Source organism: Miniopterus natalensis, chromosome 6 (assembly GCF_054644295.1).
Source record: "Miniopterus natalensis isolate mMinNat1 chromosome 6, mMinNat1.hap1, whole genome shotgun sequence".
NCBI lineage: Eukaryota > Metazoa > Chordata > Mammalia > Chiroptera > Miniopteridae > Miniopterus > Miniopterus natalensis.
Genome location: NC_142086.1, coordinates 45,033,117 through 45,058,883, shown reverse-complemented (window position 1 = coordinate 45,058,883; position 25,767 = coordinate 45,033,117). Strand labels below are relative to the sequence as shown.

At 50.0% G+C, this 25,767-nt stretch overlaps 1 protein-coding gene across 1 annotated transcript in view; it reads left to right on the top strand.

Annotated features, from left to right (window-relative positions):
• MYLK (myosin light chain kinase) overlaps positions 1-25,767 on the top strand; it is a 229,387-nt gene that overhangs the window by 180,331 nt on the left and 23,289 nt on the right. Inside the window, exons 20-28 of the mRNA XM_087818186.1 lie at positions 118-168; positions 931-1,058; positions 2,911-3,064; positions 8,594-8,896; positions 15,301-15,333; positions 15,432-15,525; positions 16,802-17,005; positions 22,656-22,873; positions 25,039-25,162. Of these exons, the coding sequence (XP_087674312.1) occupies positions 118-168; positions 931-1,058; positions 2,911-3,064; positions 8,594-8,896; positions 15,301-15,333; positions 15,432-15,525; positions 16,802-17,005; positions 22,656-22,873; positions 25,039-25,162 (1,309 nt within the window). The remainder of the gene's footprint in view (positions 1-117; positions 169-930; positions 1,059-2,910; positions 3,065-8,593; positions 8,897-15,300; positions 15,334-15,431; positions 15,526-16,801; positions 17,006-22,655; positions 22,874-25,038; positions 25,163-25,767) is intronic.

Below are 25,767 nucleotides of genomic sequence, written 5' to 3'. Positions count from 1 at the left end.
CAGTGAGGGCTCTGTCTAGATGAAGGGCCAGTGGGAAAGGCTGCGTCCTCCTAGGACTCAGGAGCTCTGTGAAAAACGGAACTGACAGAAAGTAACCTGTGGACTTCTTTGTTTCAGGTGATGCAACTGTGAAAAAGAAACCTGCCCCCAAGACACCTCCGAAAGCAGGTAATTGGTGATAGCAATGTGTGGGGAGTCATCTGCCATGAGGACTGTTCCTTTGCCCTGCTAGACTGACCACCGGGTATGTGGCCCCAGGAGGCCACCTGCATCCCTAGTTCAAGCTCTGCATTTTCCAGGCTCAGCTTTCCCCCAGAGCCCCTGCACGGCTTAGTCCCCAGCCTCTTTCACTACTGTCTTTTCTCCTGCTTCCCCTGTAAGGACCGCGTCACACAGTAGTCTCCACTCTCCCATCCGTTCTGCAAAATTCTACTTAACCTTCTCCCTTCACTCTGCCCCTAAGGGGGCGATCCACACTGTGCTGTTTTAATGCTCTGCTCTGTCTGTCCTTGTCATATGGAGCCTTGTCTGTTTTCCATTGGAAGACACTGGGGGACATGAACCATACTGAGCCACCCAGCCAGGGTGACCTGGAGGTTGAAAGGCAAGGTGCTGTTTAATTAACAAAGGAGTTAGAATGGAGATTCAAAAAATTAGGGTAAGATACAAACTCTAGTGCTACCAACCCATGGAGAATCATGCCATGTAACTTGTGTGGCCACATCCGAGGGACTTGGAATAAAGAGGTGAACAAACCGAGCAAGTCCATCAGCTCCGGGTCCTGAAGCAGTGGCCACGGCCCTCGGTCCTACCCTGAGGTTTCCGGGAGACGAGAGAGGAGCGAGGGACCAGCGTGGCCAGCAGGGCCCGGTGAGACCAGCGTGTCTGAGCCCCTTCCTCCTCACTTGCTCTCTCACCCTTCCCCTCCAGCCATGCCCCCTCAGATCACTCAGTTTCCCGAGGACCAGAAGGTGCGCGCAGGAGAGTCTGTGGAGCTGCTCGGTAAAGTGACCGGCACCCAGCCCATCACCTGCACCTGGATGAAGTTCCGAAAGCAGGTCAGTGGAAGAGGGGAGTGGTCCGAGAACGACCCACACAGCCTCTAGGCGAGGGGGACGGGAAATGCTCCAGTGGAGGCAGCGTCGCCCTTCCTCATCACGGGCCTTAGGGACGGGGGGAGCCCTCGCCCACTCACCACCACCCCTCCATCGCACCTGAGTTCTTACAATAGCCCTTCCTTCCGAATCTCTTGACACCTGCTTTATAGACTATTGGTATAATAGAGAAAAGTATGAAGGAAGAAGTAGAAACCACCCTTGGTTCCCATCTGATTTTTAGGAAAACAGAATCACTGACCTAAATGACCTCTCGGCCCCTGTAAGCGCTCTGGGATTCTGTGCCAGTCCGATGAACCCAGCCTGTGGGAACAGCTTAAACTTACCACATGCTGAAGGGATAAAAGTGAATCTGAGTATTTGGATAGATAAACTGTACGTTAAATAGAATGTTGACTTGCTGGCCCAGAAATCAAGCTACCATTTATAATCATGGCCCTATGGGAAAATGTTTGAAATTCCGAACAACCCAGCTCTTAAAGGAACTTGGAGATCCCACACTGGCAGTGTGTGCCCAGACACATGATCAACAGAGGCCCTGGGGCAGAGGGCTGCACTGGATCGGAGACTCTATAGAGGTGTGAGGATTTCTTCTGAGCCCTCTGTTACTCAATTTCCAAACCATTCAAGTTGTCTTAAGGCCCAGAAATGGGAGGCTAGTACCAGGAAGGAAAAGAGGGTTGGTCTCAAAAGCTGAAGAAGAGAAGCTGGCCTTCACCATCCCAAAGCACGTTCGCGCTGGGCAATGACTAGGCCAGCATTGTCTGAAGTAAGGTGGACTCTCATCCCTTTTCAGAGACATTTAGCCAGGTCTCAGCTCTGTCTCTGTCGTACTCTTGGAAATGTCCTGTATCTCTTATCCAGTATGTAGCCACTAACCATGTGTGACTGTTAGTACTTGAACTGTAACTGATGTAATTAAGGAACTGAATATTAAATTTTAAGTAATTAAAAGTTATTATAATAGCTTTGTTGAGATATAATTCACACACCATAAACTTCACTCTTTTAAACTTACTCTTTAAAAGTGGTTTTTAGTATACTCACAAGGTTGTGGGACCATAACAATGATCTAATTCCAGAATGTTATCAGCAGCCCAAAAAGAAACCCCGGACCCATTAACAGTCATTCCCTCCCTTCCCCCAGACCCTTGGCAACCATTTGCCTACTTTCTGTCTCTATGGATTTGCCTATTCTGGGCACTTCTTATAAATGGAATCCTATAATATGTTTTCTTTTGTGTCTGGCCTTTTTTCACTTAGCATAATGTCTTCAGGGCTCATTCACATTGTAGCACGAATCAGTACTTCATTCTTTTGTATGGCCAAATAATATTCCATTGTCTGGATATAACATTTATCCATTTGTTAGTTGATGGATGTTTGGGTTAGTAGCCACATGGGGCTAGCGGCTGTGGTTTCAACTGCACAGAGAGGTCAGAACCCATAGGGCTGGGATTTATAAGTGGTTTTGCTCAGATGTGGCCTCCCACTATCCCATCCCAGGGTGATGGAGGAAGACTAGGATACTCCTGAACTCCGATCTGGAGCAGCCACTGCAGAGTTCCTTCCCCCAATCCTGCCCAGCACCCCATGTCTGTCCCAGATCTGGACCCCTCAGGGAGGCTTGGCTCTGGAGGCAGCAGAGGAGGGGTCTTGGGGGGAAGCCCAGAATCCAGGCAAGACCAACCCCCCATAGCTTGTGCAGCTGCATCCCCTTGGGAGTGGGGAACGGGGGTCAGCCCCCCTTCCTTTCCTGGCCCGTCTCCAGTGCCTGCCCACCCTCTGCCCACAGATCCAGGAAAGCGAGCACATCAAGGTGGAGAACAGCGAGAGCGGCAGCAAGCTCACCATCCTGGCCGCGCGCCAGGAGCACTGCGGCTGCTACACGCTGCTGGTGGAAAACAAGCTGGGCAGCAGGCAGGCCCAGGTCAACCTGACTGTGGTTGGTGAGTCTGGGGACGGGCAGCCTGGGAGTGGGGGACAGGGAAGGCGGGGACCTCCAGGCAGGATGGTGGACCTCAAGGCCTCATCTCCCAGGGGACCTGTCCTTCTGCACCCATCATCCCTGCCCACAGCCTCCCCTACTCCCACTTTATTGCTCTCTCCCCGGACTCACACTGTTGCTGTGCTTCATGCCTGTTGAGAACTCCAGACCCCACCCCACGCACACTTCACAGGGTTTCCCTCTTCCTGCGCGTCCCCGCCTGGCTTTCTTTCTGCCCTGTGGCGACCCTGAGCTCCGCTACTCCAGGCCCTCTCCTGCTGGCACCTAAAACTCCCTCTCCCTCCACCACCCTTCCCCCAGTCAGTCCCCGTGAAATCTTCACCTTGAGTTAAGGCTGCCTTCCCACTTCACTGCTCCCACACCTGGTTTTCGGGGCATTGCGGGAAGATCACATCAACCAACAGGCTCAGTCTGGACTCTGACAAGATCCAGCCTTGGTCAAGACATCAGTGCTGATCAGTGCCCTCCCCCACTCTCTGAGGTCGCTTATCACCCCGCTGGTCATGGCCTCTCACTTCTCTGAGAATTAGGAGGCGTCAGGCATGGCCTTGCTCTGGCTCTTGGCCCCACACCTGCAGGTGGCAGTGTCCGTCCCCAGGCTGACCTCACCCTCCAGGCTCTGGGTGTGGCCCAGCTTTCTCCCCTTGAGGCTGCTTCCTCCCCCTGCTCTCTGGATCCAAGGCTCTTGGGGTGCCACCCCCTCCTCTCTTCCCTTCCACTCCACCTCTACTTCTCCCATCTCAGCCACACCGGCACCTCGCCTCGCTCTAGCCACCCTACCATCTCTTCCTGCCCCCTCCTTATGGCCAAGCCCTCTGGAAGGGAATGCTCTCTCCTCTCATTCTGCTTCCTCACTCCCAGGGACCCTTAAGCTCCCTGCAGCCTCCCCTGCACACCCCAGGAGTCTGCTGGGATCACCCTCCTGAGGTCACTATGACCTCCTAATCCTAAATGTACTCCTTTCTTCCTATCTCCTACGTCCCAGTGTTGGGTTGAGTCTGTCTCCAGGCTGATTCTCAAGTTCACTCTGTTCTCTTCATTCCAGCCACTGTGTTGTTCATGTCACTGTCCTCTCTCTCCTGAAACACCTACTAGCTTTCTAACTGGTCTCCCGCTGTTGGTCGCGCTCAGATCCTTATCCCCCCATGAGGCAGGTGCTCAGGACAGACAAGGAACGGCAGATGACAGAGCAGACTGATGGACAGTAGGCCGTGCCCCTGTGCACTTGTCAGCCTTCATATGTTGTGCACATGAAAGCCTTTGACCTGGTGCTTATTGATCTGATCTTTCTTTTGTTTCCTTAGGTCAGGAGTTTTAAATCTGGGGAGCCAGTGTGCCGGGGGTCAGGGAATAGAAGGGGCCCTTTTCCCTTTTGGTGACTCTGGATGCTTACTCAGTAGTTTCCCCCCATAGAGCCAGGAACATTTGGGGCAGGGGGTCCCGGGTTTAGTGCCAGTGATCCAGTCTCTCTTTACATTAAGACCTGTGCCTGCAGTATTGATTGGCCCCACGCCCTTACCTGTCAGCAAGCATCGGTTTCCAGTTTTTCTGGGTGTTCTCTCTCATCTGCGCCTGCTTGGGGAACTTTGGGGTCCACTCCTCTGAACTGCTTTTCTGTGCCCAGTGCCCCCTGCACTGGACCAGCGCCACTCTGTGCCACACACTCCCCTCCCCCATCACCAGTGCACGAGCTGCAGATCTGGCCTTTTATGGTTTAGTTTCTTATGCTCCTCGGCCAGTACTGACAGGACCATTGCCGTGGCCGCCCGCCAGCTGGCAGGAGCAGCATGTTAAATACCGTCCTGGGAGGGGAATGGAATGGAGGGACCGGGCTTTCTGTCTGCCTCCCCCTCGTAGAGCTAAGAATAGAATTGCTCAATAAATGAGGACTTGCATTGATGCAAACAGCAAATCCCCACTCATTCAGGGCCCGTGGATTTAGAATTACTCTAAAGTAAACCTGGATTAAGCCCAGATTTACCTGCACATCTCTATGGACATCTGTGTATTATCTGATCAAGGTTGATTAACTAGATGTAAAATGTAAACGAGATGAAATAGGAATTGTTTGGCTTATTCTGGACGGTTTTCAAGCCCTTTGGAAGCATCCATTTACAGGCTAGCTAAATAAGGCTGGTTTAACACAACTTCTGCTTGTCAGCAGTAAATGTCTCTTCGTGTATGTTCTTTAGAGCACCACTTTCTTTGCAGATAGTTTGTGACTCCTATTTTATAAATGACAATAAACAGCCTTCCCTTCAGTTAGTTTAAATGAGTAATGCTTAGCTATTTTAAAGGCTTATGATTATTATATGTTGAAAAGCAGTGCAGGGATTTGTGACGCTCAGAGGGCCTGTGCCTATGCCTGCACCTCTAGCCGCAGCCTCAGAGGGATGGGGGGTGTCACTCGGGCAAAAGAGAGCAGCCCTACCCAGATGATTTCCTTCCTGTAATTTGTCCAGCAAGAGAAAAACAGGTCACTTTGCATATCTTTAAAGGAGAAAAACAAAGTAGAGAGAACCCCAAATACCCAGTAACCCCCAAGTTCTATCTGAGCCTGGAACTTGCATGCTTTTTAAGGGCCAGAGACTCTCCTTGGCTTGGATTTCAGCAAGGTGTGTGCTTGGCTTGGATTTCAGCAAGGTGTGTTCCTGATCTTATTCTACCTTATAGCCTGGAAAATAACAGGCCCTTAGAGAAAGGCTCTGGAGATTTTTTGGAATCTCCTTTTGGCTCTGCCACAGGCTAGCTGGGTGTTCTTGGTAAGCAGAGTGCCTTAGCATCCCAGGGGCCAAGGGCCAAGATTATCCAGGTAGATGACCCTGGAGCCCTTACAGCCCCCTGCCATTCTAGAAAAGATGCAGGCACTGCTGAGGTGCCAGTGAAGAAGATCCAAATGGGGTTAGGTGCAGCCACAGATCATCTTCAAACACACAGGCAAGTAGAGGCCACCAAAACAGTTCCTCACAAGAGCAGCATTAGCCTTGAGATCCTGCGTTTTCTCAGGAGTATGAACATTTGCTGAAGGAAAAATCCTGGAGCTGGGTGCCATCAGAGACCTGTCCCTTGGACTCAGCATTTTCTCTTCTGTTATCAGATCTCCAGGGAGCCACAGGAAAATTCCCAGGAACCCTGGAGTTCTGGGCTCTAGACACTGAGCCTGCCTCCCCTTTACCAGGCCATGCCCAGGCCTCCCTCCCAGACCAAGTGAGGCTGTGTCTTAAGCATGGAGGGCAGGCTCACAGGCGCTCTGCTCTGGAGGTTTTCACCTCTGGCTAGTCTGCCTCTGCATGGGCTCTGCAGGTTGTGAAAACTAGGACACATCAGACATAGCCCCTGGCCCAGAAGGGGGTGGGGCTTCCAATCTCAGACCATCTCAGACTTGGGTCTTTTCTGAACTCCTTAATTCAGATTCCTTGAGAGAATTGAAGTTTCACTTAGAATTGAAGCCCCCCCCTCCAAGTTTTGCACTTTCTCTTATACCGCAGGGGATGATATATATGTCCTATGTCAGTTCTCTTGCTTTCAGACGAGACACAGCTGAGCAGGGTAGGGTACAAATAGTGCCTTTTCCACAGTACACACTTCTCAGAGTTTTCTCTTCTTGACTAAAGCAGAAGGGGAGAAAATCAGTCAGTGGAGTGTACTGCATTCACTATTTAAACCCACATGACCCTAAATGTGTCCAATCCGACGCATTCCAGGCAGTTTTCTTGGGGGAGCAGTGAGTCTGTCTGTCGCCCTTCTTTAGGCTTTCTTCCTGTTTTAGCTGGGTCCTCAGAGGACTTGATCCACTTGTCTCTAAGAGAGTGCAGAGCAATAAACATCTTAGCCAACACCAGAAATATTTGTTAAAAGACCAATATATCTTTCAGAACAAACAGTTTTCCTAAGAGAACATACTTAACACCCAGTGAAAGTGGTTCCATCGCAGGAGGCCTCCAGAGTGACTACAGAAAGTGGCCCTGTCACAATCCCAGAATCAGCACCGGGTGAGGTCCAGGCTTGGGTTGCAGGGAATGGACGGTTTCCAGGCAGAGCGCTCTTGGCTGGAATATAGAAGCAGCAGGGCTTCATGGAGGGGGGAGTGAATATGTGTATGTATGTGTGTATGTATATGTTCACACACGCACAGCACAATGTTTTCCCCCCATTTGCACAGGGCCATTTGAAGGAACTTTGGGTTTCCTGCCTTGCTAAGGGGTGGGAGAGTGGGAGTCAAGGTTTTCTTACTTGATGCTGGCAAAACCTCTAAAAGGAACATATATATTAGCACTGTGTTTCCAAATGAAAAAGTCCTAGGAGTTAAGGAATTCGCTAGAGCTCACATAGCTTATAAATTCACATAGCACAAAAGCATGGTTTTAATTGCTGCTTGGGGGAGCTCTGCACCTCAGACTGCCTTGGAGGGATGAAGGTTTACTAAATACTGATATCTGTAACTAAACCAACCACCTGCAGAAATAGGTGAAAATCTGAAAAAATAGGTAAATTTTGTTCAGATGAGCAACTGACAAAACCAGCAAAGCTCACGAGCCTCATTAAAGTACTGGCTGCCGAGACTTGCCTTGAACTTGGCAGCGTGACTGGTTCTTAGCATTACTGGTCTGAATGGGAAGGCAGCCAGCCAGAGTGACCACTTCTTGTGTCCTCAGCTCGTTTTCCGGCCCTTAGCCAGCGATGGTTATGACTTGCAACTGTGGTTTGCTTTTGAAATTCTTTACCTCATTTTATACCAGTCCTATGAGGATAAAAGAGGTAGGGTAGGGGTAACGTTTAACATATTACAGAATCAGAAATGAACTCCTGTGATAGTGATGACAGTAGTGGCTACTCACCCCAGCGACTTTTCTAAGAACTTTTAATAACCACCTTGTGATCCAAGTGCTGTTATCATCCACATTTGACAGACGAGGAAACTGAGGCACAGTAACAAATAGTGAATAGGATCAGAGCTGTGTTCAGGCTCGTATCTGTCTGACTTCAGAGCTCACTGTGCAGCAACCTCTCAGCGAGGCGGGCGTTTCCCAAGTCTCAAAGAAAGTGGAGTCTGACCCCACAGGTCACAGGTCATTGGCCTAGGGCCTGAAGGACACACATACACACACACACGCACACATATTGAACTCTCTCTCAAAACACATTTTTGATGGGAAGCAGTCCACGCCTTCTGGGCAACTTCCTAGATCTGTTTACTCTAAGAAATATGTTTATGCCTGGGACAAAGTACAGGAAATCATGACTTGTAGACTAGAAAACTAGCCAGAAAAAAAGAGTTTTCTCTGAGTAAATAGGTATTTGTAGGGCTTTCTCGTAGGCGGGTTTGTGCATAGGTGTGACTGTGTGAGCCAGAGCCTGGACCAGGGATGTCAGCCTGAGTTCTGTAGACATCTCCCCCACAACAGACCTAATTCAGAAACTGCCCCTGAATTCTGAAGAGCTGAGTGATACTGTGCTTCTCTATCCCCAGACAAGCCGGACCCCCCAGCCGGCACACCCTGTGCCTCTGATATCCGGAGCTCCTCCCTGACTCTGTCCTGGTATGGCTCCTCATATGATGGGGGCAGCGCCGTACAGTCCTACAGTGTCGAGATCTGGGACTCGGTGGACAAGACGTGGAAGGAACTAGCCACGTGCCGCAGCACCTCGTTTAACGTCCAGGACCTGCTGCCTGACCGAGACTATAAATTCCGCGTGCGGGCAATCAACGTGTACGGAACCAGCGAGCCAAGCCAGGAATCCGAACTCACAGTGGTGGGAGAGAAACCTGAGGGTAAGCTACCTTCACTTCATCACTGGCTTGCAATAAATGTGCGTGAACTACCTTGTGCATGTAGAAACCTGGACGGAGAGGGGTGCAGAGGAACTGGGAAGACCTCAATGGTGACAGGCAGAGCCTTTTTGGATCTTGATTTCCAAGGTTGTGATGCTGATCCATACTTTAAAAAAAATACCTTTCAGACGCCACTGAACCAGCAATTTTGGCACACTGCCACCAGGGGGCGATGGTGTGTTAACCAAGAGCACAGTCTTGGAAGGCAGGAGCTCAAGGAGACTTAAAGTTTCAATGTCCCCCCACTCCCTCCTCCTCTTGCACTCAGATTTGAGTGTCTACAGCTGTGTGCACAGCTAACCATAGCGAGATGGACTGCATCCTGCTCCAGCAGCATAAACAAACTGCAAGGAGACACAGCAGAGAGGGGAGTAACTTTGTGATGGAGGTAGAGGAAGGCTTCCTAGAGGAGGTGACATTTGCACTGAGTTTTGGAAAAAGGAATGGGCTTCTAAGAGACAGGGAAGATAAGGAAAGGCACTTCTCACAGAGGAAACAGCATGAGCGAAGGTACAAAGTAGTGGAAATGTGTGACATTTTGAGAAGCTTGTGTGTGGCCAGGATATATGTTGTGTGAGCCAGAACAGGAGGAAGCGACACTGAAAGGGCAGTTTAAGTCAAATTGTGAAGTTCACCAAAGATCTTCAGTCAGGGGATTGATACGATAGAGCTGTTTGTTTTTTTAATGCAGCCTAATATTTATTTCAAGTAGCATAGACTCCAGCAATAGACCAACCCATGTGTTCCTAAGACTTTTGAAATGTCGCCTTTCTTGGGAGATTAGATTTTTTAAAAAATTATTTTACTATGTACAGCATTATAATTCAACATCTGTATACACTACAAAGTTACTACCACCACAAGCCTAGTTTTTTAGGAAGAGAATTAGAGGAAGAGTAGAGCTTTGCTACTCAAAGTGTGGTCTGGACTAGCAGTCTTGGGATCCTGGGAGTTGGTTGGAAATGCAGACTTTCAGCTCCCCTCTCTTCTAGTCTCTTCTGAACCTTCACCATCCACCCCCTCCACCCCACCCCACCCCATGGATTTGTATCATATGAAAGTTTGAGAAGCACTGGAGTGGAGGAAGGGATGAGATTGGGATCAGTGAGACAACAGTTGGTTCTCTGTCCAGGAGAGGATGGTAAGGGTATGAACTAAAGCTTCAGGAGATAGAACTGACCATTCTTGATGACTTTTTGGGTAGGGAGTTGAAAAATAAATTAGAAGAATTTAAGATGACTCCCAGTTCCTGGCTTGGGTAACTGAACACAAATTCAAGAGCCATTTAGAAGGTTATTATTAAGATTCATTGTGGCTAACATATATTAAGCACCTGCTATATGCTAACAATATGTTAAGCATTTTACATGAATTGTTTCATGCATCTAACTCAGTGAAATAGATACTGTCATTACCCCCATTTTACAGGTGGGGAAATGAGGTTTAGAGGGGTGAAGCTACTTGCTCAAGGTCATAGAGTTTATAAATAGTGAGTTGAAGCTTGGAGTCAAAGTTGACTGACCCAAAGCCTGTGCTTCTTTGGTTGAACTGATGGAGGAGGTCAGGCTGCCTCCCAGTGACTTGAAGGTTGGATAGTAGGGATTCCAGGAGAGTGGGGAACAGGCAGATTAGAGTGGGGGTGCCAACAGAGGCAACCAAATATGCTTTTAGCATATTTCTTCAAGAAGACCCCTTAACCTCTTGGAAAAGTGACAGAAAAAAGTATAACATTCCAGTGAGAAGGTGTTTGTTAGCTGGAAAGGAAACTTCCAGGTCCATTATGGCATAAACCAGGAGAAACTATAGAATCCCTGATGAATCCCACGCCGAAGACCAGAGGCCACTGGAGATGCAGTGAGGTGTGGCTCCCAGAAGTCCAGGACTGCAGTACCCAGGGCTGTAGGGAGAGCCCACAGGGAGGGTTGGCTGGGACCTTTAGGTTCTGGGCAGGTCGCCTCTCCCGTCTTCCCTGCGGCCAGCTAAACCCCCTCTGTGGTCCTTAGACTCCCTCTGGGGCCCCTCCTGGCTGGGAGCAGACAAAAGGAAATGTTGAAATTGCCTGCAATCCAGAGGAATGGTCCAGGCCACCCAGGGCTCCGGACTGGAAGCTGCTCCCACCCAAGGCCCAGCTGGATTATTCAAGGGGGGGGGGGAGAAGGCAGAACAGTTGGCCTGAGGGTCAGAGGATAGAGGGCAGTGGGAGGTGGGGTAGGGGTTGAGGGTTCCAAGCGAATCCCTCTTCAGACTACTCAGATGCTCGTGAGTTGTAAATGGGGAAGTCATCTCTTGCTACTTTGAAAGGGAAGTGGCTCTCAGGGAAGTGGGCTTGCGTGTGCACATGTGTGCGCGCGGGTAGGGGAGGGATGGGATAGGTGGGTATTGTAGGTCGTTCTGTGGAACCAGTGCGGTATGGTGGTCACCAAAAGGCAGTGCCAGTTAACCCTCCCTCCACTAAGCCCAGCAAATGCTGGCTGTTCCCTTCCCCACTGCCCTCCTGCCTCCGCCTTTACCACTTCAGTTCTTCGCTTCATCCTGACCTCGCCTTTCCACCGGGCTCCAGTGGCCTCCTCATGCCAGAGCTGTTTCTCCACCTAGGATCCCTAAGCCAACATCCCCCTCCCTGTCTTCCCAGAACTGAGTAACCAGAGCCCCCGCCTCAACACAACTGCCCTCTCCCATCCCAGCCAGGTTTGGATCTCCACTCCCACCTTTCCTCAGCTCCAACTCTTTTTGTTTTTCTTTTCTTTTTTTCAAGTGTTCAGCAATAAAACTTCATTTTTAGTTTCACAATTAAAATTACTAAAACTGGGTTCATGTAGCAAACACTAAGTGACAGTAAGGTATACTTTTGTTTCCTGGCTTTGCATGAATTATGTCAATGTCAAGGTAAATCCAGGCTTCCATTATGGAAGACGCATTCCGCTCCAACCCTTAATCCACTTTGTCCTTGCCCTGATCCTAAAGTGTTCTAGTGTGTAATGGTTGTTAGCAGACAGCTGTGGTAAAGGTTCTTGCAGACGTGGGACTTCCTCCCAACCCTGCGGAGAGTTAGAGATGCGGAGCCTGCAAGGGGCCAGGGCCAGAGCTCAGCCGCGGCCCCGGGCTACGGCAGTGCAGGCCCGCAGAGGCCCTCTCTGGCGATGGGGTGCCCCCTAGTGACCGACGGGCGTAACATGACAGCTCTCTCCGCCCAGGGCTGTCTACACAAGCGCCTGTGAAGGCGCTGAGCGCTCATCTGGGCCTCCCTCAAACATCTCCTCGGGGCAGTGAGGCTCAGCTGTCTGCAGAAATATCTGAGAAGCATCGTCCAAATAGTTCTTCCACTTAGCTCTTGGATTTCATAGCTCTTTCTGAATAGGTTTTTTTTAAATGTTTTATTGAAGACTCACCTACTGCAATTTAGTTCCTTCCTTAGTGGAGAGATGGAAACAGAGTGGTCACCTCTCATTACTACAACCCTTAGTTGTAACGTGGGGAAGTCATCTCTCGCTACTTTGAAGTCATCTCTTGCTCCTCCCATGTGGCCTTCCCTCCAAACTGAATGGTGGCAGGACAAGAAGGATGGGAGGAAGGGAACTGGCTCAGCCTGGAGCCTTGGTTGGAGTGTCACACAGAGGAAAGATTGCAGTGTAACAGTGAGCCGGAAGGAGTGGCGAGAATTCCCTAAGAATGGTCTAGGTCCTCACAATTAAAGTATCAGGGAAGCATCCTGCATCTTGATCGCCAAGGAGAGAGGCTGGAGGTGAGAGGCAGGTGTAGTGTTTGTGATGAGGGCAAGAAGGCTGGCTCTTCAGTTTCTAACCGGTGTCGGAGCGACTGGGAGAGGCTGGTTCTACAACTGAGTGCCCTGCTCAGGGCTAGCTGGGAGATGCCCCCGGGTGACAGGCCATCGGAAAGCCCCTGAGGCTCACAGCACTGCCGCTACTCCTTCACTAGGAAAGGAAAGACGTTTCCTTCAGAAGATGCCAGGCCAAACAAGCCTGTTCCCTTTTATCTCTCTCGTCCTGCAGCTCACTCCACACCAGGACGTGTGGCGCAGGAACCAAAAGACAAGGGATCCTCAGCAGGTCAAATGCCTGTCTCAGAGGGGGGCTAGGACAACAGGGCCTCCCTAACAGTGAAATGCTATTATTTTTATTTTGTGCTAACTGAAGGGTTGCTGAATTGATCTGCATCTCCTGCTGCCCTTAAAGTCCTATTTGCAATTACCATTGTTGAACCTATTTGTTGTTCTTATGGTACCTCCTGAGATATGAGTTCCACATGCCTACAGCCTTCCTCCTCTGTGAGGTGTAACACTAAATTGTTCTCTCAAGTTATAGCATTCATTCATCAATAAAAGACCGTAACCCTCATCTCACCCTTGGCAGTTGTGATTTTATTTACTTATTTTTCTTTTTTTGATACAGGGGAAGGAGAGTTAGGAGTTGTGAGCAGGGCTAGCTGTAGAAGTCCCCTGGACTAGGTTTTAGTTGTGATATTTTTTTAAAATCATGTCTGCTTTAGACTTCCTTCCCAACCAGAGAGGCCTAATCTTGTCTGATAGTCCTTACATGGTAGCTCTTCTTTTCAGTGGCCCCCCATGCCTCCTCCTGCTCCATCTTGACTTTCTAAGTGCCAATGGCCCAAATTCCAGAAGCATATGACCCCAGGCCCACCAGGACAGAGTAATCGTGCTTCTTTGCGGCCACAGCAGTAGGTCGAGGAAGGGGGCTATCCTGCTTGGGTTTTAACTAGATGCCTTAGGGCCTGTCACCCTGAAGGGCTGGATGATGCTCCCTGAACACATGACTCCGTTACTGCTTTCCCATGCAGCGCTCTTGGGTTTATTCTGGTTGTCTCTAAGCTTGATAGTGTGACTCTCAACTCTCAAATGGGTGATTTAGAAGACTTGATCCTGGTCATGTTTATAAACCCCTTCAAGTTTCGTTTCACAGCGAGGGGTACTTATTTTATATAAGGAACCGTGTTACTTTTCTTCAGATTGTTTAGGTTTCAGTGATTTATTCTACTCTCAGCTAATAGAGAGGCTCACCTTCTACATCCCAGCTGCCCCTTCTCCCCAACCTGCATGTCCATCGCAGGCATGCAGCTTGCAAAGCACACAGCCCAGCATGTGCACATACAGCTCCTCCTGGCCTGGCAGTGTCCAACCCCTCAAGCCAACACCCCACCCCCCATCACTCTTGTCTGCATCCCAAGAGATCATCAGGTGCTGTGCCCTCCTTTGCTCAGTCCTGCAGGGAGCTTCAGCAATTCACACCGTTTCCCTGTCTTATTCCCACGCTTGTGCCCATCCACATCCACACCTTCTAACTCATACTCCCTCCCTAACTCCCCTCGAGGAACCTCTGTCTGCCTCCCCAGGAACCTCCCTGGGCTCCATCTGTCAGCCAGAACACAGCCCACATCACAGCCGAGAGACACAAAGCACATTATTACAAAGGATGTTGTCAAGAGCTAGCCAGGGACCCCAGAAATCACCTAAAAATACAACTCCTTCCTTTTACAGATGGGGACCCAGAGGGAGGCTCAGAAAGGGAGAGACACTTAGCCAAGGTCAAAGAGCCAAATTGGCCCCTAGGCACAAACCTAGGACAGGGCAAAGCAAAGCCTGGGGTTCTGATGTGGACGTGTTCTGCTGGACACTGCCTTGTCCCCTCACGTCTCCTCACTCACTGCCAACACTCCATGTTCCAGCCAGAGTGGGCTGCTTACGTCCCTCCTTGCCACACCTCACAATTCTTACGGTTCCATTGTGTGACGTCACCCATCTCCTCACTGTGTTCCATCATTTCCTTTAAGTCACAACTCAAAGCTACTTCTTTTCAGAATAATTGCTCTGACTTTGGAATTGCCCCGTTTTGTGTCACCTTCTTCCACGTGTACTGTGATATTGTGTGCTTGATTATATAACACTTGTCACAGGTATTTCGAGTAAATGTGTTTTTGCCTCCCCAACTAAGTTGTAAGCTCCAAGAAAGGAGATATTATGCCTTTGTGTATTTTGTTTTGTATACCCACAATAAATGGCCAGATGCTTGGTACATGGCTGGAATTCTGTAGAAAATGTTCAGTAAATGGATTTGGCATGAGTGGCAATCATAAGGTGCTGACTTTCGAGCCAGAGCAGAAAGGGACCGTCACAACTGTGTGCAGGTTCTGAAAGTCAGAGGGACTAGAAGAGACGTGAGGAAGGGGTTGCCATGTGAGCTGACTGACCACGTAGCAAAGCCCAGAGCTCTGGGCTTGGTGGTCCTGTGCCTGCCTGGGGAGGCTGTGCTCTCAAGGGGCCTTCAGTGCTAATCACCCGTGTCCTCTCTGCCCCTCCTTGTTCCCCCCAGAACCGAAGGATGAAGTGGAAGTGTCAGATGATGGTGAGTGCTGGCCCCCTGTCCTCGGATGGGCTCTAGGGGTGGAAGGGGGTGAGCGAGGGGTCTGGTAGCTCACACCCACCCCGACTCCCACCCTGCAGATGAGAAGGAGCCTGAAGTCGATTACCGGACTGTGACGGTCAATACTGAACAAAAAGTGTCTGACTTCTACGACATCGAAGAGAGACTAGGATCGTAAGTGGAATGGGAAGCACCCCTCGGGCCCCAGCGTGAGGGTGACACAGACCCGCCAGTTGAATTCTGTGCCTTGTCTTCCTCTTCTGTCCTGGGCTTTGCCAGCTCCCCAGGCTGGCATGCGTGCAGAATCTGGGGCATTGACAAGCACTCCACGAAAGCCTGACCACCCAGGGCTCTCGCAGGAGCCGCCTGTGGGGTTCTGAGCTGGCGCAGCTCTGTGGAGGGCTTGGGCAGGTCCTTCCTTTCCTGTGCCTCACTTCTCCACACAGGACTGAACTGAGGCTCTGGGTCTGGATCGGACTGTCTTTAGGATCCTTCCATTCGATCCACAGAGGCAGCCAGGCCTGACCGGTGCTCAGAGTTCAGCAATTCTAGCTTTTGCACCTCAGTAAAACGCATACCCTTGAAATGCACAGCTGGCCATCGTGGCTCTCTCTGTGAACCTGGTCCACACTCTCTATTCTGAATCCTCCCTGAGGTTGGACCCCAACCCTGAGCCCTTGTTACAGCCAAGCTGTCCCCTCCAGCAGCAGCCCCCCAGGTTGTCTGTCTCCTGCTAACACTCTATTCCTGGAGGCGTACAGGAGGTGGAAGAGAAAGGATGGGGCTCAGCTGTTATTCCCAGGCTCACAACAGTCTGTGCGGGGAGCCCGCACCGCCAGTGGGAGATGAGCCTGAGGACCAGCACTACCCCTGTCTCACAGTGGGCAGCAGGGGCCTCCTGGGCCGTCTCCAGGGGACAGTGCTGAAGAGTGCAATGGAAGGAAGGTAGCTGCTCCGACGTTCTCTGTGTTTGGAGAGACTTCCTCAACCTGACTCCATGGGCCGCTCTGCAGGGAAGGGGAGAGAATCCATCAGCCACGCTGGAGGCCTCACCAAGGAGAGAACATGCTGGAAGAGCAGCATGACTGGCCAGTGTTTGGGTGGGGAGGTGGGGCTGGGCACAGGCTGAGGCTGACAAGTGATAAAAAGAGAGTAGTTTGCAGTTTCAGAAATGCACTTCATTGATCTAGAGCAGGGCTGACCAACTCTTTCTGTAAAGGGCCAAATAATGGATACTTTAGGTTTGTGGGCCATACAGCCTGTGTTGCAACTACTCCTCCACACATTCAAGAGCCAAAGCTGCCACAGACAGTATACACCATATGGGCATGGCTGTGTTCCAGTAAAACTTTGTACAAACAGGCCAGATTTGTCCCATAGGCGATGGTTGGCCATCCTCCATTTAGTGAAAACTTGACTAAATTTGCCTTTTCTATCCTTTCATTTGCAGTGGGAAATTTGGACAGGTCTTTCGACTTGTAGAAAAGAAAACTGGAAAAATATGGGCAGGGAAATTCTTCAAAGCATATTCTGCAAAAGAGAAAGAGAACATCCGGCAGGAGATCAGCATCATGAACTGCCTCCACCACCCCAAGCTGGTCCAGTGTGTGGACGCCTTCGAAGAAAAGGCCAACATTGTCATGGTCCTGGAGATGTGAGTAGCCCGCTGCTCTGCAGCCCAGAAGCTATGAGAGCTCCCCCGTTTGTCTCCCCCACTGTCTCCCCCCCACTGCAGGCAGGGATGTGATCTGCAAGACCCTCCCCAGCCCATATAGCCAGGGGCTGGCCACTCAGAGCAGCTCTGTGCTCAGCACTGGACCTGACCCACTGGCCACCAGCCCCCTGCAGCCCCCTGCTTATTTCCATAACAAATGGGCACATCTTTGAGGACTCTGTCCCCTTTCCACCCTCACCTCCCTGTGAAAGGGCTCCTTGGTTTCATTCTGACCTAAAGGTGGCTTTAGGGTAGGAGAGGAGGGAAAGAGCAGCTTCCAGACTAGCCTGTGAAAGGGAAGGGGGCCCAGGACTGGGAACTCAGAGTGTAGGAGTGTAGCCCTTGCTCCCATCCTCTTGCTCTGCTCTGCATGCCTGGTCCATGCCTGCTACTTTCTTGACTTCTCATCACCAAAGAATAGCGCTTTCTGTGCTGAGTTGTACACAGGCAGAGGGATGGATCAAGGCTTTCCTTTTCCAGTCTTTCCTCCAGACCCCATTCTTCCACCTCTCTCACCTCTGAGCTGCTGACACACACACACACATAAACACACACACACAAACACACACATACAAACACACATGCATGCAAACACACCTGCATGCAAACACACCTGCATGCAAACACATCTGCACACACAAACACATAACAAAAATACACATCCTGGTGTCAGTAAGTCAGATGTCCTCCACAGTACCTGTATTTTTAAAGAATTTTTCCTTTGTCTAATTTGACTATTTTTAATATATGATACTTCTCATCAGAAAATACAAGAACACATGCAGTGAAAAATCCCATTCCCATCCCCTGCCCTCATCTACCCTGTTCCTACCCCACCACCACCACCGGGGACCGATTTCATTGGTTTTATCTGTATCTCTCCAGTTTCTTTATGAAAATACAAGCATCTATAATACATATAGCCATAGTTTTCCACCTTTTAACACAAAGGTAACTTGTAGTTATGGTTCTGTACTTTGCTTCTTTTCATTCAACAATTTCTCTTGGAGATAGCCCCCTATGAGGACCAGCGAGCTCCCTCAGTCTCCCAGCTCCATGGGGCGGGACGTCATCACAGGCATATGCCCCCGTTTACTGACCTCTTTTCACAGGAGGTGGGATGGTTTCCCGGCTTTTGCTATCACGGGCGAGCAGTTTTTGTAGCCTGGCCCCTCCGTCTTTTCACTCGTGCCTGTGCACACCAGTAGGGCACATTCCCGGGAGCGTGGGAGCGCTGGATCGATGCGTGTTCGAAATCTTGAGAGAGACTGTGCAGCTGCCGGCAGTGTCCTCGCATTGCTCCTTCCCAGGCAAGGGGAGGCCAGTGAGGCCAGTGGGGCAGCCCCAGGCCTGAGGTGTGAGTCCCTCCCCTACTCTGAGAACACTTCGCTGCGTCCCTTTCAGTGTATGTTCCTTAGGAAAGGCGGTGGCTAACAGTGCAGACCCGAGGCCCGTAAACCTCACCGCAGGCCCGGCTCTGCCTCTTGCTTGTGGTGCGACCTTGAATAAATTATTGGGCTATGCCAGCCCTTAGTTTATTATCTGTGAAAGGAGAGTATAAACTGCCTCGTGAGTGATGTGGGGACTGAATGGAATAAAGTATGGCAGGCAGTGTAATTGAGAGTTATTCTTGACTTTTTCTGTATCTTGGTCTTTTTTTCACTCAAAATTATTTCATGAGCATTTTAACACCCAATTAGGTATTGTGGAACAAATCCTACTATTCAGGTTCTATTACTGCTTAGCAGTGAATTTGTAATTATTAAATCCTTCTAGTAGAAGAGGTATTTGGGTTAGACTCCTGTTTGTTCTAAGATTTTCTGCAACTGTAAAAGATTCAAAGATCTTTATTCATATCTTAAACTCTGTTTACAGCCCCAAACTCAAACTAACCTCTCCACTCCCAGGAAGGATTTTGCTATGTCAGTAGCCTCACCATCACCACAGCCCTGTGGGCTGCAGCTCTTCACATTTATCCTAGAACAGGTTGCTGGGTCCAGGCAGCGTGGGTATGTGGGGACATGTGACTAAATGTCTTATCTTTAGAAGTTAAACCTTGAGCAAGTTCATGAGGGCGTGCAGGGAGGGGGGTAGGAGGCAGCCCAGCCTGGGTAAGGCCAGGCAGCAGAACCAGTGGGCAGAATACCATACTTAGCTTGGAATTGGGAGTTGGCAAGCTGGATGGAAAATGTTGGGAGAAAATGTAAGAAGGCTTCAGCTGGTCTGGGTTTCATCCCTCCACCCCACGCCTCCCCCAAGGACAGGAGCAAGTCTTCTGTGCACAGATGCTAGAGAAAGGGGTAAGGAGCCTGCCCCCGATAGGAACTCACCCCAAGAAGTGGGAGCAGATTCACACTCGATCTGTGCTTCCCTCCAGCACAGAGGTCGGTGTTCAGCAGTACAATTTTGCTTTTCCCCTTGTTTCATGAGAAACTGGGATTAAGAGAAAGACAGTGCATAATAATATAGAAAATAAAAATGTATTGCAGGGTCTCAGCCCTTGGTTCAGGGGCCTCAGATATAGTGAGAAGCCAGAATTAATGCATCTTTGGCCTTTCTGACCTCTGATTGCAGGACAAGTCCCCATCACTATAGCAGTGTTGGTCTAAGACGGGTTCTTCTGAGCTCCTGGCCTGGAGTCTGGGCTTGTCCTTTTGGGACATTCCAAGTGGTGGTGGGACCCTTAGCACTGGAGCAGATGTGCAGTTTAGGCTGAATCATCTATGGCCCATCTCATCTTTGTGTTACCATTGACAAAATTTATTAAAGGATGTCCAGCTGGCCTCCATGAGTCAGAGAGTCTGGTACTGAGTTACCTGAAGTGCCATTCCTTCTAGCTGCCAGTGAGTGCTGGTGAGGTCTACAGTTTGGGGGGTAAATTTGATTCCTTGGGATTAGGTAGCCTTGGTAGTAGGTGTGCACTCATTCATTCATTCAATCACTTAATCACTGTTAATTTATTGAGCACACATTTCTTCTTGGCCTTGGCATTATCCCATCTCTGTGAGTGATGGTTTTTTTTTACAGCCAATACTTTCCAGCCATAGTCTTGAGTGTTTTGAATAGAAACCTATAGAACCATTTTTTTTTTTCCAACTGCCTCTTTTTTTTAAATGTTTTTATTGATTTTAGAGAGAGAGGAAAGGAGAGAGAAACATCGATTGGCTGCCTCCTATATGCACCCCAACCAGGGATTGAACTTGCAACCTGGGTATGTGTCCTGCTGGCAGTTTTTTGGTCTAGAGGATGATGCTTAACCAACTGAGCCCATTGGCCAGGGCTGAGACTTATAGAACCATTAATCCTATTTTTGTAACTCCTTTTATCCTAAAAAAAAATGGAACACAGGAATAGCTGTCAAAATATTTTAAATATATTTGAATAGGTTTGAACATGTCTGAACATATATTGACTAGATTACTTCTAGAAATGCAGCAGTAATTATCTCCATGGTTCTGGTTTCTACTGCTCATTGCTTCAGACATTCCCAAGGGCACTGCAAATAATGGCTGCTTGCTTTTTCTGAATATTTTAAATTTAAAAGCAAACATTTTGGGGCATCTTGTCTGTGCCAGACATTGCCAGGTATAAATAAGGGTCTAGATATGAGCCAGGCCTTTCCCAGACATGTTCACAAACAACTTTAAGGAAAAGCACACTTGATACAAAAAGTACAGAGACAAGGCTGTGGAAACCTAGGGAGGGAAAGGTCATTTCATATGGCACAATTGGGTGTGATTTATCAAGAAGGTGTGAATTTCACCTGGCGTCTCAGAGGTAGTAATTGAGTAAGCCAGTATTTCCCAGCCTTGTCTGATCATGAGAATGAGCTGGAGTACTTATTAAAAACATGGATCCTCAGATCCCTACCAAGATTTTTTAAGTCAGAATCCCCAGGAGTAGAGCTTGGAGTCTGTGTTTTCAACAAAAGCCCAGCTGGTTCTTTAAAAAGAAAAAAAAAAGATAATTAGCATTATTGAGCACTTATTATGTGCCAGGCACTCTTCTAAGCACTTCAGGCGAATTAACTCAGTTTTCACAGCAACCCTGTGAGGTAATGCTGTTTTTATCTGCACCTATGAGGCACAGAGTTGTTGAGAATCACCTGTGACCTAAGAACAGAGATTAGTGTGACTTGGAGCCCTGGGTGCAGAGTAATAGAAATGAAGAGCTTGAGGACAGAGGCGCCACCTGCTGGTTGCCCAAGGACCTCCTTCTTGGTTGGTTCTGAAAGGGTGGGTTCCAGCCATTTGCACAGATGATCTTTCCCAGCTCAGCCCATCCGGAAGTGAAAGTGGTTGTCATGTGGTGACAGAGGCCAGCCTGGCAGAGGTGGTGGTGTTCTGGGCACCACCATGCGCCTCTGTCTGTCTCTCCCTCAGGGCTCAGTGACAAGATCCACTTAGCAATAATATGTGCTGAGCACCTACTGTGTGTCAGGCACGATGCTTTACAAGGGTTCCTTCTTTCCTAGCAATTCTATGAGATAGGGCCAGATAAGGAAACTGGGGCTCAGAAAGGTTAACTCACCCAAGGTCACACAGCTTGTAAAAGGCAGAGACAGGATTTAAACTTAGCTCTTTCCCATTTTCATGATGATGCCCCTTAGAAGAGGGAAGGGCCCAGGAAGAGTATTAGCCCAGATTGAAGCCCACCCAGCCTTGCTCAGCTGGAGGACCTGTGGGTCATTCTAGAAAAGAGCTTACTGATGTCTAGATGCTGCATAAGTTACCAAGGAGGTGCTTTAAACTTTCTGAGCAATGAGCAAGGAAGGTGGATCAGGGGGGTAGGCAGGGGAAGAGGGAGGACCCATGCAACTCAGAAAGTGAGGCCATGCATTTGCACTGAAGGGCAATATGCTGGCCGCCTGTAGCCGCTGGGGCAGTCCTTAAAAGAAGATGCTCTCTATGGGCCCCAGAGGCACCGTGGCTAGGCCCCAAAGTCTATCCAGGCAGGAAGGATGTGCTACACTTCCAGCCTGGGCCATGGAGCATGCAAGACAAGTTAGTTAGGGCTGGAAGGAGTAAGCTGATACTTTAGGACTAGCCAGAGGAAGCAAGCCGATCACAACCATAGGAGTAGTAGGTTCCAGCTAGCGAATTTGTTAAGGCTCATTATTGAAGATACTTTCCTGTTTCTGTGAGTATTATTCTAAACTTCATTTATCTATGACTAAAAGACACGGCTGGAGTAGAAGATGGTCCCCTATGTATCTGTAATCATTTGGAGAATGGAAGCTGCCCAAAGGTTAACCTTTTGCTAAGGAGATCATGTCTGGATCTCTCAGTCCATGACCACCCCTGAAACTGCCCAGCCTAGGTGCTTCCCTGAATCCCCAACAGCTTAGTGGGCTTAGGCAGAGTCCCCCAAGCAGGAAGCCAGGAGGCCTGGGCTCTCCTTGCACAGTGGAAGACTGGAACCAGTGCAACGGGGCAGTGGCCTGGGATGCAGGGAGCTGCAGAAAGTGCCCAGCACTCCCATCCCCTGGGCTTTCCTGCCAGTCTCTCCAACCCCCAACCTGCCCTTGGCAGCTCCCTGCCAGCCTGGGCTCTGTGACCCTGTGGTCTGACTGCCCCTCCTGCTCCCACAGCGTGTCGGGGGGTGAGCTGTTCGAGCGCATCATCGACGAGGACTTTGAGCTGACGGAGCGAGAGTGCATCAAGTACATGCGGCAGATCTCGGAGGGGGTGGAGTACATCCACAAGCAGGGCATCGTCCACCTGGACCTCAAGCCCGAGAACATCATGTGTGTCAACAAGACGGGCACCAGGATCAAGCTCATCGACTTCGGTCTGGCCAGAAGGCTGGGTAAGGACGATCCACCTCTCCTGTTGTCCCCAACATGTACTGGCAGTGTCTGTGGCTGTGTCTCACACGCTGGGTATTAGAGGGAGTGCGTGGTATTGCAGTTAAAATCAGAGACTGTGGAGATGGCTCAGGTTCAAATCCTGCCCCTACCACTTACTAGCTGTGTGACTCTAAGTCTCAGATTCCTCATCTGTAAAATGGGCTGATAGCAGTTCCCACCTCACAGTTGTTACAGGGATCAAATGAGTTAACGTAGGCACGGTGATAAGAGCAGTGCCTCGCACACAGTAAGCAACCACCATGTTGGTGTTAGTAATTTATTATTATTGTTGACCCTTCTTATACAGGGTGGGGGCAAAAGTAGGTTTACAATTGTGAGCATGTGAAACAGTTTATTCTTTATTCTTTATTAATTACTGTGTTGTTTTCCATACGAACAACTATAACCCTGTATTTTTTGCTCCGGTGCCTTCAGCAGCAAAACTCACCTTGGTGACGGTGCTTCCTTACATTTGCCTCCTGCTGTGCAGTTTCCAGAGCACCTTCAAACGCTTTCTCTCACTTGATTCCCACAGCAGCCCTGTGGGGTAGGCAGGGCACATTTTATGAGCCCAATTTATAGGCCAGGGAAACAAGGTTCACAGTAGCTTTGCCCAGCAGGTCCCACCAAGAGTCAGGGGAGGGGCTGAGGCTGGACTAAGGACTCCAGACGCAGTGCAGTTCGCAGTTCGTGCTTCTGAGGCACTGTGTTATTACTGCGCCATGTGGGGAGGAGGCAGGAGGTGTCTGGGACCTTCATACCCAGTCCTGAGGTCATTTTGGTAGGTGGCTGGCTGCCTCTACCACCCACCACTACCACCCACCCTGCCTGTGTAGCTCTGATGTCTCAGGAATTGAGGAAACTACTTTCCCCTCCACCTCCTGACACTGTCTTGTCAACAAGGGCTGGGGTCAGCATGAGCTGGCCTTTCTTTCACTGCTCTGCAAGGAGCTCGTGCTACCTGGTTAATCTTCTCGCAGGGCACCCAGTCCTGCTGAGGCCGTGTAGGTAATAAAAGAGGAAAGTGAGGGAGGGACGTCATGCCAGGCTGTGACTCCCTCCTGATCAGTACCCCAGGTGGGGCGAATGCACCTGCTCTGCTCTCTGCTGCTGAAGGCCTGGCCTGGGGCCACCGCTGGTGTGCAGGGCCTGCCTCCAGGCATGAACCGCTAACAGTTTGAACAAATAGGGCACAACTGGCCTGGGGAGCCAGCCGTGTCAGAGCCCAAAGAACACAATGTGCAGGCTCCCTTGGTGAGGGGATACGTGGGGACAGGGCGTCCACCAAGGACCAGAGAACTGGGAAGATTAAAATGTAGTCAGAGCAGAGCTTCCATGTCCAAGAGCCATTAAATGCTTTATCTTAAAACACTTATTACGGGCTCTGTAGTTAAACAAGACCAGGGGCAGCCCACAGGCCAAGGTGCACCCCACGCCTGACAAGTCCTCCAAAAGCTGGTACATTGCGTGCATATTTCCGGAGAGCTTGTTCTTTATGGCTCAGAGGCACCACCTGGGTCAAGGTTTCTCCCATTATCCTCCCAGCAGCTCCTGGGAGGAGAGACAGGGTGCTACCCATGGAGAGGCCGTGAGTAGGAGGAACATGGCTCAGGAGTCAGGCCAGCTGGGTTTAGGTCCTGATCTCCCACCACCATTAACTGGGCAGGTAAATCACTCTACTTCCCTGGGCCTCCCTATCCTCCTCGGGAGCATGGGGTCATACCTCCCTCTTAGGACTGTCGAGGATATAAAATAGGAAAATCTTTGTCAAGCAGCCAGCAGGGTTCATTATTATCAAGCACAAGTCATAGCCCCTGCCTCAGGGCCTCGTGGGAGAGACAGACACAGGAAAGAGCATTCGAGGGCAGGACCTTTAACAGCCTCTCTTCCCACACCCTACTCCCCTGAAGACATTTGAGGTGAGTGTGCGGCTTGTTGATTTCACTGGTGTATTGATCCACTTGTTTAATGGAGAGGCCAGTGTCTATGCCGTTCTCCCAAGAGGGAGCAGCTGAGGGCGGGGCCTTGTCTGTGTGTCCCCTGGGCACACAGATGAGGGCATCTGAGAACTATGGGTTGGCTCCACAGAGTTCTGGCAATTGATCCCTCTCCATCCTGCTTGCAGAGAATGCAGGGTCTCTGAAGGTCCTCTTTGGCACCCCGGAGTTTGTGGCACCTGAAGTGATCAACTATGAGCCCATTGGCTATGCAACAGATATGTGGAGCATCGGGGTCATCTGCTACATCCTGTGAGTCTTGGGTACATGGAGGTGCAGGCAGGGAGTCCCACAGGAGGGTCCCCAGGCTGCCCTGACGTTTAGTGGGCCAGGGTCAGGAGGGTGGCAGTCTCCCATCTTACCCCTTGGCCTGCCCTTCCTGTGCTCCCATGAGGTCAGCAGCCCCCTGCACACTCCTATGAGAGCATCTAGCTCCACACACCAGGATCTGCCTTCCAGGCCTTTCACCATCTCTGATGCCTGCCAGCCTGGGGCCTCTGGTCAGGAGGGTGGAATGTGGCTGGTACCATGTAATCTTCCTTCACTTGAGTAGATGGGTATGTAGAAAAGGAGGGAGGAAGCCCAGGTGCACATCTCCTGTGGGCGTCATCAATGTCCTCAGAGGACAGTACTCCATCCTCACTGCAGAGGAACCCTAGCTGCCAACTTCATCTCTGAGTCTCATATCTGGACCGATTAATAAGGACTTTTGATGATAGAGCCTCCAATGAAGCCAACAGACAACAGAAAGCCAACACAGTCACTAGAATTGGGAAGTCAGGTGGAAAATACAAAGCCATTTCTGTTAACAATGCTAGAGAAAAAGAGGGAAGTCAGTAGTCAGGACCAGTGCTTCA